This window comes from Crocodylus siamensis, chromosome 13 (assembly GCF_052110815.1).
Source record: "Crocodylus siamensis isolate JL-2025a chromosome 13, ASM5211081v1, whole genome shotgun sequence".
In the NCBI taxonomy this organism is placed as follows: domain Eukaryota; kingdom Metazoa; phylum Chordata; order Crocodylia; family Crocodylidae; genus Crocodylus; species Crocodylus siamensis.
This window is the reverse complement of record NC_143407.1, coordinates 23,208,966-23,223,954: the sequence shown is the minus strand read 5'-3', so window position 1 is coordinate 23,223,954 and position 14,989 is coordinate 23,208,966. Positions and strand designations below refer to the sequence as shown.

General features: G+C 45.3%; 1 protein-coding gene across 6 annotated transcripts in view; it reads left to right on the top strand.

Moving 5' to 3' along the window:
- Positions 1-10,977: 10,977 nt before the first annotated feature.
- COL26A1 (collagen type XXVI alpha 1 chain) overlaps positions 10,978-14,989 on the top strand; it is a 314,212-nt gene continuing 310,200 nt past the window's right edge. The window contains exon 1 of one of the 6 annotated variants that reach the window (XM_090025116.1): positions 10,978-11,282. In XM_090025116.1, the coding sequence (XP_089881242.1) occupies positions 11,131-11,282 (152 nt within the window). In that variant the 5' untranslated portion in view covers positions 10,978-11,130. The remainder of the gene's footprint in view (positions 11,283-14,989) is intronic. The other 5 variants (XM_090025115.1, XM_090025113.1, XM_090025112.1 and 2 more) reach the window with 5 other exon arrangements.

The window sequence follows — 14,989 nt, the reverse complement described above, 5'->3', positions numbered from 1 at the left end:
TTACTTGGGAGACTCCTTTTATACTCTGCTAGGCCTGGACTGGTTCTGCCATGGGTGACTGGTGCATCCTGTATCAGGGTGGACACGTGCCCCGCCAGCGGCCAGTCAGTGCCCGGGGGAGGGGGTCCCCCTGCAGCTCATTTCGCCAACCGGGGGGGGGAGGTGTTGCCCCATGGCCGATCATGCCAACTGGGAAGCGCAAGCAGGGCACTGGGAAATGCCAGTGGCACTCCTGAAAGTCCCAGCGGTGCTTCTCCTGGCTCCCCCACCCCCCAGCTGGCACTCACGGGGGGGGCACTGGCCTGCCTAAGTGGGGAGTGCTGGCTGTGCACCCCTACACATTGCCACTGGGCTCTGCCCCCTTGTTTGGGCTTTTGTCAGACACAGGCAGCAATCACTCAGCCAGCAGCACTCCTAGCTGCTCAGAGCTAAACACACAGCCCACCATGCAAACACTCAGCAATCCAAACACACAGGCAGCCCTGGCTCGCTTACCTTTCTGGAGCAGGATCTGGTGCCTGGCTCCTCTTCCCCTTCCTCCTCTTGCTCCCAGTGAATTGTTTGCAAACCCTTTCCGGTTTGATTTAGGCCATTTGTGTAGGTGCCTAAATATGGATGGATACGAGTGCCGAATTTTAGTCTGCTCTTTGTCCAAAAATGTCTTTACCCTCTTTTACATTTTTTCCTTTGAAAAGTGGAGACAGTTGATACTTTACCTGTCTGTGGGTTTTATTCGTGTGTTAACTGGTGGATTCCTTATCTGGAAAGCGCTACATAATATCTCACACACATACATATATCAGTGAGATTCACATTGTTTTCTAGGTGTAATGAAAGGATGCTATGCAGAAAAGGAATTTCTGCACATTCTGTGCGTGATCTTTGCACTTCTGCTGGCAGGGGTAGTGATAAAAGCATGCATTTAAGCTCTGACTAGTACAAGTTTCTGAGGAATGCCCTGGTAATATGAAAAAAGAGTCAGACTTAGTGCTATTAAAATGGAAAATGCATAGTTATTACAGATAGATGATTGCATATAATGAAGTGCTGTCTTATTCCATTGTTCTTCAACAATTTGAAATCTCACATCTTTCCTTCTGGGCTTGGCTAGTGCTGTTGCCTTGGGTTAGAATATCGCTATAATTTACTGTAATGCTGAGTTTTATTCATCTTAATTAGCAGTTAGTTAGACCCAGAGGTAGATGAATTAATACAATCATTCTCCCTTTCCCCCCTATACATTTAGAAGTATAATCTGTTACTTGTAAGAGCATAAAAAATTGAGTTGGAAGCATTCCAAACACTTTACCATAAGCAAGCAAAAATATAATGTGTTCTTCAGTCATAACATTTTTCATTTGAACTGGATCTTTGCAGTCTTGACTCTTAAATTCACTGTTTCTACATCCAGGGGGTTTCCTGTTAGCCAAGCATATGTGGAAGCTCTTTTCTTGCGCAGATACGTGTATGCATGTGTAAGCCTTCTGTTGGGCGCTGGTCAGCAGCAACAAGGGCCAGGTTAAAATTTCAGCGTATCCAATGAGGTTTCACTGATTCAAACCCCTACCCGGAAATCTGGAATCACTGAATTTGTCTGGGGTGTGCCTCATAATAAAATCCCTTCCTCACAAGCAGTGTAAACACAAAGGACAGATTTATTACAGAAAACAAGGGCAAGGAAAGGAAAACAACAAATGCAATTTAAGGGATGTATGTGGTAATCGTGTTGGTCTAAGACAAAATGAAATGCAAAAATCTAGAACTCTGGTTCCAAAATGATACCTTTTATTAGACCAACTGAGAAACTGCAAAAACATATCTTTTTGCAAGCTTTTGGGCTCATGCACTCTTTACCAAGCTCAGGGAAAGTTCAAGATAGTAAAAAGTCCCCATATGTAGAAAATAAACCTCATTTTTGCACAGAGGAAGCAGAAGCTGGAAAACTGTCCCACTGGGCCCATGAGAGTCTCTTTGTAAGTTTGCTCTGCGTTGTGTAGATGGAGCAGGATTTCTTCCCTGATGGTGTCAGACGGCATGCAGGGAGGTGTAGACATCTTTCTCGTTGTTCAGCAATGACGTTTATAATCCAAAATCGGCTAAAATTTGGCATCTTCCATGTTTCAGGGATGTATGCAGTAGCTGTGTTGGTCTGAGACAAAAAGAAATGCAAAAAATCTAGAACTCTTGGTTCCAAAATGATACCCTTTATTAGACGAGTTAAGAAATTGCAGAAAATACCTTTTTCTGCAAGCTTTCGGGCTCATGCGCCCTTCATCAGGCAATTTAAATGCAATTTAAAACACTACCAACTACAAGGCATAGTCTGCAGGTTGCATCCACTTGGGGAGGCTTGGACTTGGGGCTCCCCAAAGAGTGGTTTTGGAGGCCTGCATCCCTATACCTGCTCTTCAGCAATGGGTCGGAGAGTGGGGCCCGCACCAGAGAGTCCTATGAGCTGCTTCTCCGGTTCGCTGTACTATGGGAAGCTCCTAGACAGCATCGGTCCTTCTGTGCAAGGGGCCTCTTGTTGCTTCTTGGGAAGCTGTAGGGTGCCAATCTCCACTTCCACCTGGTGGCTTCAAGTTCTGCTGGGGCAGAAAACTGCAAAAGAACTTCTTGCATTGGGCCTGGACTAGGCAACAAAAGACGACCAGGCTATTTTGCACTGAGGCCAAAACCATGCCAGCCAGGCTTTTAATCTTGGCCAGCAAAACTACCAGGCTCTAACCCTGGTCAGTGTGCTCCAGGGATTGACACCCCCCATGGTGTTATCCCACTCAAAACCCAGGAAAAAACGAAGGGAACATACAGCGCAGTTCAGCTACACAGGTATGCTGAGGCAAAACATGCCAAGCCCTCGTATGGCCCAAATGTGCTAGGTCTCGCCCTGGCTCAACATTCACCAGCAAAAATGCCAAGCTCCAACCCTGGTCAGTGTGCTCCAGGGATTAACATCCTCATGGTATTATCCCACTTAAAGCCTTAAGCCTGGGCAAAATTTGACAGGCCTCTAATCCTGCCCAAAACGGCCAGCAAACTTAGAGTCCAATCCAGTCAGTGTGTACCAGGAATTAATATCCCACAGTATTCTCCCACTCAAAATCCCGGAAAACAGAAGGGGAAAGAAGGAGGAGGGAATAGGGGGTCTCAAACCCTGAGACCAACTTTCTCTCCCTGTACCTGAGACTTTCCCATTACATAGTTTCAGCTTGGTTCTCCAGTGAAGGGGAGTGGGAGGGAGATCCACCCCCCCTAGGAAGCAGTTTCTCTGGCTCCCAATTTTTAGCTTTTTCACTCTCAGCAGCCCCAGGAGAAAGAGGCTAGAGTCCCCTGCTTAGATGACTAACTCCATGCTCTTTTGTTTACAGTAAACAGCAGGGCCCTATCCGTAGACAAAAGACCCAACAAGGGCTTTTCCGCCTACACCTAAAAGCAGTTTCTCCTCAGATTACCCAAGCAGGGGAGAGGAGACAAGATATTCAAATACAGAAAACAGGATTAGAATACATGCTGTACGAATCAGACATAAAAATACTCGGAACATAATCGTGTTTAAGCTAACACAAAAGCCTAGCAACATGCAACTAGAATACCTTTGCAATGCAAAGTGGCTTGTACATTTTGTGTGGGTTACACATGTGTGTACATGCACACACATAGGTCGATATAGTGCATCTATCTCTGTAGCTAATCAAGTCAAATGTACATGTCAATAGAGTGTCATTAACCACTTCAGGTTCCTATTTAATTACATTACATTTAAAGCTTATGGGTATATTTGTACTTCTGTCCAAGAGGTAAGCAAGCTGTTATTGTTTTTATGCATATATGTCAGTCTTCTATAAGTTACTTGGAGTTATAGATCAACACAGATTTGAACTGGTGCAAACAATTTCTGACACGTTTTACTCCTGTACGTGCATACAGCAGACCCAGTAATCCTGTCCTCTGCTCTTCCCTCACATCCAGAGTATAACTGGTCTGATTCAAAACTTTCTTCTCTTATTCTAGATTGCAATTAACCTGAATATTTCACTCTGTTCTTTATGATTCCATGATTCCTTTTCTGACATAAGAATGTGAATTTCTCCAGCTCTTTAAGGTTATCTCTTTTTGCCTTCTCTTTTTGCCTCCTTTCTCTTATTCTCTCCAGTTATCAGTCACTTGTATCTTCATATGCCCTTCTTTTTTTCCTTTCTTTCTTTTATTGCCTTTCAGTTCCACTTTTCCTGGTCTTGAACTTAAGAAAGAACTTTTCCTGCTCTAAAATTGTCTTTGTTCTGGTTTTCTCATGCACTTCTTTCCAATCTCCTCTTGGTTCATTTACTCTGTAATATGCTCAGTTTTACATAGGAGAGTTTTGCATTAGCAAAGGGGATGGACAGAAAAATTAGTAATAGATGATTAGAGGAAATAGTGGAAGGAAGAGAGGAAGGATCAAGGAGATATATTGCACCAAGTCTGGTAGGATTATACAAACCAAGACAGCAGTTTTTAACTAGATCCCTAATGCAGTGACATGGTCTTTTATGGCTTGTTGAAACTCAAGAAACCTGCACTGGTTTAAGTGCCTCACTGCAATTCTTCTCCATTTGGGGGGGGGAGGGGGTGGTGTTCACAGGTGTAGCAAATCCTATTATAGAGTGAGCTTTGCCAGGTGATAAAAGGCATTGTGCATATGTCAGGATCATACAGAGAACTCAGGGGAGTTTGTCTTTTGTAGCTACTTATGTGGTTCCTATTACTGTAACATCTGAGCAGCCAGAACACTTTAATACAGTTACAGCACCTGTGTGCAATGCTGTTATCCCCTTTCAGCGATAGGGAGTTGGGGCGTTGAGTGACTTGCTCCAATTCACATGGGAAGTTAACAGTAGAGTAGGGAACTGAACCAAAAGAAATGGAAAGCAAGCAGGATAGTCGTAAGGTCCTTGAGGAAGAAATCCTAGATGCAGACAGTTCAGAAGGGTGCTTAGTCTTCCTTTAAGTTAAAAAAAAACAACAGTACCTTGGGGATGGGGGTGAGTATTGGGTGCTGACCAATTTGTTTGCTGTGCTGAGATTAGAGCAAGGATTAATTGAACTGTGAACAGTAATCATGGTGGCAATGTATGTGGAATTTAAGAGCTATCTGGCCTAGTTGTGTTACAATGAGTCTTTAATGCCTCCAGTGACTTCTCCTGTATTTGGCACCTCAACTGCCCTTTTATTGCTTCCATGAATAATCTGTGTAATGTTAAAGAAAGGGAGGTTTTTAAGATGGCAGGTGGGGAATGAGCCAGATAGTGATATTCCATATGATTGATAATTGTATGGGGGTTAGCAAAATACTTGCTTTGCAAGAGTAAATATAGAACTCATAAAAAATAGATGAATAAGTCTGGAAAAAATATTTTTAAAACATCCCCAAAGCTTTCAGCCTAATGCACAGCTATAGGTCGGGGGGAATCCAAACCTTAAACAGGGTGCTGGGTTTCATTACTGTAGGAAGAGAATATAAATTGAAGGATGTGGTATTGTTAATGTATATAAGACATTGATGAGCTGTCATCTAGCAGAGTCTCTATACAGTACTGATCACTGTACCTTAGAAGGATATAATTGTTCTTAAGGGGATCAAGTTGAAAGAACGGAAGAATCCCAGGCCTTTCACCTGGAAGGTATGAAGCATATTAAGAAGGTTTGGCATATTCTTGTTTGAATAGATATCTTGTTGCGGCTCAGCCAATGGTTTTAAAATAATGAGGTGGATAAATCATGTTGATACAGACATAGTCCATGAAAACAAGAGGACTTAATTTGAAAATTAGAAGCATGGGAAAGGAGTGGGGGCAGGGAAGGCAACTTTCTGGCTACACTGTTTCAAAATCCATATGGAATAAGTTATCGAAGGAGTCCTGTGAGTCCAGGGGCACAAATGTTTTCAGTCGGAGTGAGATTAAAATAGAATTGCATGGGGAAGAGGGATGTGATATTTGAATTGAGGCTGACTATGAGGTAGTTGTCAGGAACATCCGTGAATACCAAAAGCAACTGAGGGGGAGATGGAACTGGGTACTCTGGGAAAGGAGAGACGGGGTGCAGAAATGGAAGTGTCTGCAGCCTGGGTGATGACATGGAAGGGAAGCAGGTGAAGATGTACCAATGGAAAGTACCTGCTGATTTGTGGCTCCCATTGTCCAAAGAAATGACTGTCATGTCATAAGACTAACTGAAAGGACGTGGGGTGGTGGGGAGGGGGAAAGGAGCCTGTGAGAGAAGGACTTTGGAGCTGGAGTCTTTGAGGGAGAGATGCCTGGTCCTCATTTCTGTCATTCACATTCTTCCAAAAATGCATTTCTGTGTGGTTCACAAGGACAAAACCTTGATGGTGGAAACTAAACTATGATTTGCAAGGGAGACCAAGGGAGTTAGGTACCTAGGCATCATTGCATTCTGGCTGCCCAATTCTCTTTGGCCCATTTAAAAAACCCATGCACATACATAATTTATGATAGTTTTTTCCTTTAAATCTGTAGGAATTTTTGTCTTATTTGGATATCTCCTAGGGTGTCCATGTTTTAGAGAGTTAACAAGTTTGCAGGTTCTGCCCTGCACAGAACTGAGCATGTGGTCAGGCCTTAACATATGATATGATAGATGATGTGATATGATGAGATACTGATGACAGTTTTGAGAGAATCATGTATCTGAAGTATGAGGCACAAAATCAAGAGCCAAATCTAGTGATGCTTCAGAAGTTAGGTTATTTCTAATCACTGTACTGAGGGATATTCCATTAGCAAAATTATATAATTGATTATTTTTCTGATGCAAAACTTTTTAAAGAGGTCACATAATTTTACTGCACTCAGCTATTTTCCCAATAATCCCATTGATCCCTCTAGTCAACTAGTTTACCCTTTGCTGAATTATTCTTGGCTCTGAGTATTTTTTTTTTTTGTAGAATTTTATCTTCAGTGGCCTTGTACAACCCTCAGAAATCAATGAATTTTGCCTGAGTAATGACTCCAGGATCAGGCCTACAATATGTTATTTAGTAACATTACTAAATATGCTGTAATATCCCAGATACATAATTTTTCAAATACGGTTATCATAGTGATCTTTCTAAGCTCTTAATGCTACCAAACTCTTATCTATTTTAACTCTCAAAGGTTACTTGAGCAGATCTATTCGGTCATTTTAATGATGGAGTAATCCGCATTCTGGATCCTGGAAGGGATTTATCCCAAATATTTTTGGTTTTAGATCAGCTTCTTATCTGTGACTCCATTCTAACTTCAAAAGGGCACTTCATAATTTACATGTCCATAAGTTTTTATCAAGTGGAACAAAGCTGGTTGTGTCTTGCTCTCTTTCTAGCATCTACATGAAAAAACTCACTGACATAATCCAAGAGACAGCCTCATAATTCTTATTCACAGTGTTTTGCATATTGTCTAACCAAATTCTGACTTTATTCATAGAGCAGTGACTTTTACAGTCCTGGAAATGATACAAAAGACTTGAGTGTCACCCTTGAAATTCTGGTGAATTCATATTTTGCTCTCATGTATAGCAGTGCAACTGAGGAGTAACCCCATTAAAGTCAACCAGCAAAGTGGGGCAACAATTCAGAATCTGTTCCCATCCCTTATTTTGTTCTTACAGCTCCTCTCTCATCCTTCTGTTTACTTTTCCAGCTGGCCTTCCCAATTCTTCATCTTGAACTGAGCAAGCAAAATAGTTCCAAATAATATGTTTAGCCCCAGTTGCCAGGGCAACTATTTAATCAATATGTTTATCATCATTCTTAAAACATATAGCTTTATCTTTTGTAATTAAGTGTGTCTGCTTTTTGAAGAGCTAGACTGTTCGGTTTTCAGGGCTACTCTTCTCAATGTTAGTCTCCCTGATAAACTGAATGAATTATATTTTTGTTGGCTGTCTTTACTGCCTCCAACACTGTGTTTCCAATTTATCAACATAGTTTTGAGAAATTGTTGGGATATGTTGCAGTTGTAAGCACCATGGGGAGAAAAAATATTCATTTATTTCTGCTATTGTGTTTGATTATATTATGCATATCCAGAGGACTAAACATGAAATATATTTATTTCTCTACTTATACTAGACAATATCATTCTTTCTCCTTTCTTTCCAAGAAACATCTTAAAAGATAATTCTTTAGTCTCATCTTAGCTCAACCACAAAGCAAGGGGAGCAAACATGATGTAGAGGTTACGGCAAGGGTAATGGGAGCCATGAGACCCAAATTCTATTCCTGGCTCTGCCTCCAACCCTCCGTGACCTTGAGCAAAGTCACTCCAGTGCTGGGCTTCAGTCATCAGGTTTTTAAATCTGTAAAATGGCAATACTACTAGGCTAAGTTCTGTTGTACTAAATTAGTGCACTCATGCCTCTCACAATATTTATTAACAGTGGAGACGCCCCAAGCTCTAGGATTCAGGTCTGTTTGTAACATATTCATTAACAATCAGTGAAATGTCAGTTTAGCATGAGGTGGCAAACCCTGCAGATGACAAAACATTTCTGTGAGGACCTTCAGAAGGACCTAGTAGATCGGAGAGAATGGGAATCATGAGGCCAGATGAAACTCAATGCAGGGATGATGTGGCCTGTTCATCCATGGAGCCTGGCAGCTACATTTGGGACTAGTAGAATAATGTCAGCTGCTCACTGAGCTTGGGCAAATGTTTTTGTTGTCACAGGCTACAGGGCTCTTTAAAGGGAGCTAGATTCAGTCTCCCCTGTGGTGGAGCAGCTCCCCCCCTCCCAACACACAGCTGGTAATTAGGTCCTGGGTCTGTTTTCTGATTCAGCTGGGAGGGAGTTGGATAGGCCCAGAGCAGTGGTTCCCAACCTTTTTAGATCACAGACCGGCAAACTGCAGACAAGAAGTGACCACGGACCGGCAAACTGTGGACCAGCATACTGTATGCTGGCCACTTATGGACTTCTGGTCTGGCAGCCAACCTACCTGAGGACCAGCAGCCAAACCTTTGCGGCCCGTGGGTTGGGAACCTCTGGCTTAGAGGGTTTCTGTAGATGTGTGGTTCAAGGGATAGTCTTCTGAGTTAGCTGAAGGGAAAAGACTGAATTTTCGATGCATGAAGTAGATTAGAAATGGACCCCAATGGACATGCCTACGAAGCGAGCATGGCCTGTCAGCAGCCTGTGAGGGGGCAGAGTGGTAAAAGACCTCTTTGTTTCTAGGTATCCTTTGGGGCCATAATAACATCTGTTCTCCGTGTCTGGGTTGGGGATGTGGAGTGATAGTTGTCTGACAGTGTGCCCAAGGGGAGGAAGGCTAGACATGGAGAGTGCTGGGTGCTGCCCCACAAAGGCATGCCTGGAGTGCAGTGGTGAAGCCACTGCAGTGCTGGGCCGTGCTGGAGGCAGCTGCTGACAGAAACCCAGAGAGAAACTGAGTCTGGGTGAGCAGCATCTTAGTGACTACAAGGGGAGTATTGCCAAGACCAACCTGGCCACAAAGGTGTATAAATGAAGAGCAGAAAGAACTAAGGTCATTCGCTTACATAAAAGTAAACTGAATCCTGTCGGGAGTGGATTTGGGAGGGCCACAACTGAAGTTTACAGCTGGCTCAAATGGGAGACCTGAGCCTTCTTGAGGACTGTCAATTTGGTGGCGTCTGCCATAAATTATGACTTTTTTTGGTTTTTTTCCTTTAATTTTTAATGGCTATTAGTTTGCTTCTGGCTGCCTAAGCACTCTTGAATACACTTCTGCTACCAAGATGTAAAGTCCTAAACTATGTTGGAGACTGGCTTCTTCATGGAGTCGGCTCCAACAGCCATTAATACTGGGGGGTGGATCTGATGGGTTCCAAATAGGTCACATCCACGGATCTGTTGCTTATCACAGCTAGCCACTCAGGTGACTAGGTCACTGGGCTGTGTAACTGGATAATGCTCTCTCTTACTTAGAGCAGGGGTGGGCAAAATGCTGCCCACGGGCCAGATGCAGCCCATCAGGCCACTCTATCCGGCCCGCGGGGCCCCTAAACATTTAGAAATTTAATATTTATCTGCCCCTGGCTGCCTGTCATGCAGCCCTCGATGGCTTGCCAAAACTCAGTAAGTGGCCCTCTGCCCAAAATAATTGCCTGCCCCAGAGTTGGAGCAAGATTCAAACACTTAGTTTTCCTAAGCAATGGGTTCGTCCCATTTCCCCAGCTGTCTTTGAGCCCTTTACGGTATTTAGTTCTCTGAATTGCAAGGTTTCTTTCATATGATAAGTTTAGTAGCAGATATTAACCAGTTATTGATCCTGGTCATCAGTGAAACTTATGATCTGCATAAATACTAACCAAATGAATGCCCAAGTCTATATGTAAGAGATGCTTGAGATCAGGAGGAACCATTATAATTTAATTTCATCCTATGTATCGAATGTCACCCAGTTATTCCCTGCAGCAAACCCCTAAGTTGGATGCTTTGTTTTCCAAAGCTGATCTTGCTTTTAGGGTTTCAGTACCCGGAGCTGCTTCAGTGACTGTTTGGCTTCACAATGAAATGCATGCGCCTTATTTTTGCAGTCTGATTATTATATTTTTTGTCTAGCATCCGTCTCCAATCATTGGAAAGTTTATCTTCAAGCGCAATGAATCTTCATGAGAGAAGCAAGCAGCGCAGCAGGACAGGGTAATACTCTTTGTAGAGCACCACAGCGGTGAAAGCAGGGGACCATGGCAAGGGCGGCTGCTCTGACAGCGGGTAGTACCGGACGCTTCACACAAGTGACGGTCATGGCCAGGTCTGGGCAAATTTGTCCAGGCGAGACGCTTCCCTTCCCCCTAATCCGGCTCGCGTCCGGGGGCTGATGCGCTCTGCCGGGGGAGGGCAGCCCGGGCCCGGCCTCGGGAAGGGGCTCCCCGCCCGGGCCACGCGGGGCGCCGGGCGCAGGGAGCTGCACCTCCACGGCCGGGGGCAGGTCCGGCGTCTCCCGCCCACCCGCCCCGCGCAGGGAGCCGCGAGCCGGCGCCGCCCCACGCCCCCTTTGGCGGAGTCGGGCCACCCTCGCCAAACGGGAGCGGGATCCGGAGCCGCGTGTGCGCCCCGAGCCGGAGCCGGAGCCGGAGCGCCGCTCCGCCGCCCAGCCCCGGCATGGACCTGGCCGCGCTGCTGCCCTGGTGGTGCTGCCTCTGCGGCGGCGCGCTGGGCACCGGCTTCCTCTACCCCTTCCCCGCCTCGGCGCTGCCGCACGGCTACCCCGAGCAGAGCCCGGGCTCCGCGGGCAGCGGCTTCGCCACCCGCCGGTGAGTAGGAGCGCCGGCCCGGCCCCGCTCCCGCGCTCCGCCGGCAGAGGGGGCTCGGGCTGCCTGGCCCGCGGCCCGGAGCGGGGTGCCCTTCGCGCCCGCGGCCGCGCTGCTGGCGGGGAGCCGCGCTGGCTCAAGCCTTTCAAGGGCTCTCAGTTCGCGGCACCGGAGCTGGAGCCCCCCAGGCTTGGGGCTCGGGCGCTCCGGGCCCCTGTGAGGCGCCCCTTCGCAGCAACTTGGTGGGCAACAAACGCCAGAGCCCCCGGGCAAAGCTGTGCCCTTGCTTTCTTCCTCCCCCTTTGCAACGGTTTGGTGGGCGGCAAAAGCCAGACAGAGCCCCCGGGGCGAAGCTGGGCCCCTACAGCCGTGGGTCGCAGACTCGTGCCAGCCTTGAGGTGGCAAAAAATGGCTCATGTTGTGTGAAACCTTTGTGTTGTGTTAGGCCGGCGTGTGGCGCTGACCTCCCTCTCCAGGGGGTGCGGGCTCAGACTAGCGTACGTGTAATGACGGTAACTATTGCGCCCTTAGCCAGGCACCCCCTTGCCAAACCATAGCTTACACAGGGAACCACGTGTTGTCTGCTGGGTATAGCCAAGGTTAAGGTCCGTTTATTACCCTGCAAGCGTTTGCTTATAGCTGCCGCGTTCACAGGCTCCTTTCTTCAGATCATCAACGCTGGCTTGTTGCTGTCCGGTTTTGTAGGATTTTATTTTTGTCTTGGTTTCTTGACCGATTGTTTTAATTTCTTTGTGTCCATTTGCAGCAAAGGGGGGGTTTATGTTGGGTGCCAGGCAAAACTTTCTCTGGAGGAGGGAAGTGAAGCGCTGAAACAGGCCAGCCAGAGGTTGTAAACTTCCATCCTTAGATGCTTTTAAGACCGGGTAGACAGTGCTTTTGCCTGGGGTGAGCTATTTGGGGCTGGCCCTGCTTTGAGCCGGGAGTTGGACTGGATGTGATCTCCTGAGGTCCCTTTCAACCCTCAACTTTCTATGAGTCTATGATTTTATGGCAAAAAACATATTTGCTCTGTGACTCTAATTTGCTGGTTAAAATTGCAGAACTGATTGATGTTTTGGGGTAAAACTTAAAAAAAAAAAATCTGATGGGAAACTTTTGGCATTTGTGCATTAGTTTGACTTTTTTTTTTCAGCATCAAAAACATCAGAACTTTCAGTGCCAAGGTTTTGAATATGAGATGTCAAATTTAAGCGTTTGAAAAATCATGTGAAGTAAAATTTTGAAATGACACTTCTAAAGTAGGGTTTTTCATTGGGCAGTCTTTCTCGCTTTTCTCTTTTTAGCCAACAGATCGCAGGGAAAATATCTATGCTTCTCTCACCCTGAAAGGGAAGGCAAGGTCCAACAGTTACAAGCTGCTGGAAAACCGTTTTAGACTGGACATAAGGAAAAATGTCTTTGCCGTTTTGAGTCTCCAGAGTCTGGAATAGACTCCCCCCAGAAGTGGTGCAAGCACCTACTCTGGACACATTCAAGAAGCATTTGAATGAGACCCCCAGCTGACTTCCTGCCCTTTGGGGCTGGACCCGAAGATCTCAGGAGGTCCCTTCCAGGCCTAATGTCTATGACATCTATTTTTGTTAGAACATTTTCTAGAGGGGAAAAATAGTGCGTGTTTGGGAAGATGGGTGGGGGGGAATGCTCTAATGTTGTGTTTATTTTTGGAGATCATTTCTTATTGAAACTTAGGCTGGGGTTCTGTGATTGCTGTGCTTCTGTGCCCCATATATGGTGCCGGGAGTTGAGACTTAGGTTTCATTCTGGAATCTGTTTGGATGAGACCCTTCAATTAGCTGAACTAACATCTGGTGTAAGTTGTTGCATCTCTGCTCTGCAGTGTCACTTTTCCCATCTAAAAGAAGAGACTGATAGTAACTGAACAACTCTGTAAAATGCTTCGGGATCTACTCTACCATTTGTGTTGCAGCAGTGGCCCTGCCAGATTACTATTACTATTATATTACTATTATGCTAGATGTTGCGTGAAGATATTGTGAAGAACTTGCAGCGGATGAGAGACACCATAGAGACACTAGTTATTATTGTCTTCATACATCCCTTACCATTTTCTCCTTTTGGCAATGCTGTAATGTGCTCCATATCCCGTGGCTGCTTTCACGCTGACTTTGGTTCATTTGCTAAGGGTGGGCTGTCGCTCTCCTCTCCAGTTATTGCTGCCTACAAGAACTTCAGCTTGCACTGTGTGCTTTTTAGTTTGTAGGCTGTCTGGCAAGTTAGGAAGTCAGCTGTAAAAACTGTGCCCCTACCCTTCTCTCTTCCTTGTCTTCCTCCACCCCAGGGCTAATCTGGTCACTGAAGATGGTCCTGAGAGCTGTTTGGAAATCTTCCATTAACAGGATTTCCCAGCTGAGCATGTGCCTCTTGTGGAAAGTGAATCCCCTTTCCTCCTCCTCCTGTTTTTAAAAAACTTCTGTTTCCCCCTCTTCCCTCCTCCTGCTGCAAAATCTTTGAGCCATGTGGTTGTTTCTGTCATTTAAGTCAGTCTGATGAGCTGCCCTGGAATTGAGGTATCTGGGCACTACCCCCCTTGCAGGTTGCTGTACTCCAGGCAGCTGGACAGGCCTTGACTGTTTCAGTCCTCTCAAAACTTGCAGAATGGATTTCTGCAGAACAGAGGCTTCATTTCTGGAGAAATCTTGATCTCACTGATTCATGCTCTTTATGAACCTAGAGAATTTTTTGTAACAGAACTTTCTGCAGAAGAAAAGTTTCAGTTCTAGTGAGAGAAAATGGCTATTAGCTTTGTAAACCGGCTAGAGGTAGAGCTTCCATTCTTCTATGTTAAATTGCCATGAACATCTGTAGGTGGTAGATAGGTGATAATAAACACCGCTTGGTGGGTTTTGATAATGTTGTCATGTACATTATAATAAACTCAGTGTTCTTTGTTCTAATTGGCTTGTTGCTGCTTTTCTAGCAAAGTTGTGATTTTTTTTTTTGTCCCCTTCAGGCAAGAGGTAAGGGGATTTAATGCATTACATTTGGGGCAATTCATTCTGATACTGAAAAAAGGCAGAAAATAGAACTCTCCTAAATAGCATAACTTCATTGAATCTGCAGACCTTTTAGTGAAGGAACTGGGGATAAAATTATACGAGCATAAATTGCACTATTGTGTTTTGTTTGTGCATATCAATTAAGGAGTAGTTTTTTACAAAAGTCAAACAGGGCACATCTAAATGTGTTACTAGTACATGGTAAAAAAAACTAGCAAAAAACAAAACCAGCAAAAAACGAGCTTATGTATCATGCCAGAGCTTATTGTTCCCGGGGTTTGTATTTGAACGTGTGCCTGGGACTACAGCACGTTTCATAGATTTCATAGACACCCGAGCTGGAAGGGACCTGGGGAGATCAAGTCCACGTTGAGCTGGGTTGGGCAGCCCTGGCTGGCAGTCAGCCTACCAGCCTGGGGTTGCTTTAGTCTGGCTCAGTGTGCTGTGGAGGGATTATCTGGGCATGAGGGTGCTCCAGTGCGGGGCTAGCCAGCAGCGTGTACACATGCAATGTTGGTATAATTTATACCAGCTTGGATGTTCTTAATGAACATACATGTACATGAATAGGGTCCTAGTGCAGAATAGCTCATATGCTGTAAATTGATGCCATCTACTGTGTAGCAACTTCCTATGTAGATAAGCTCTTAGGCTGCTGCCTTTTGTGGTGAC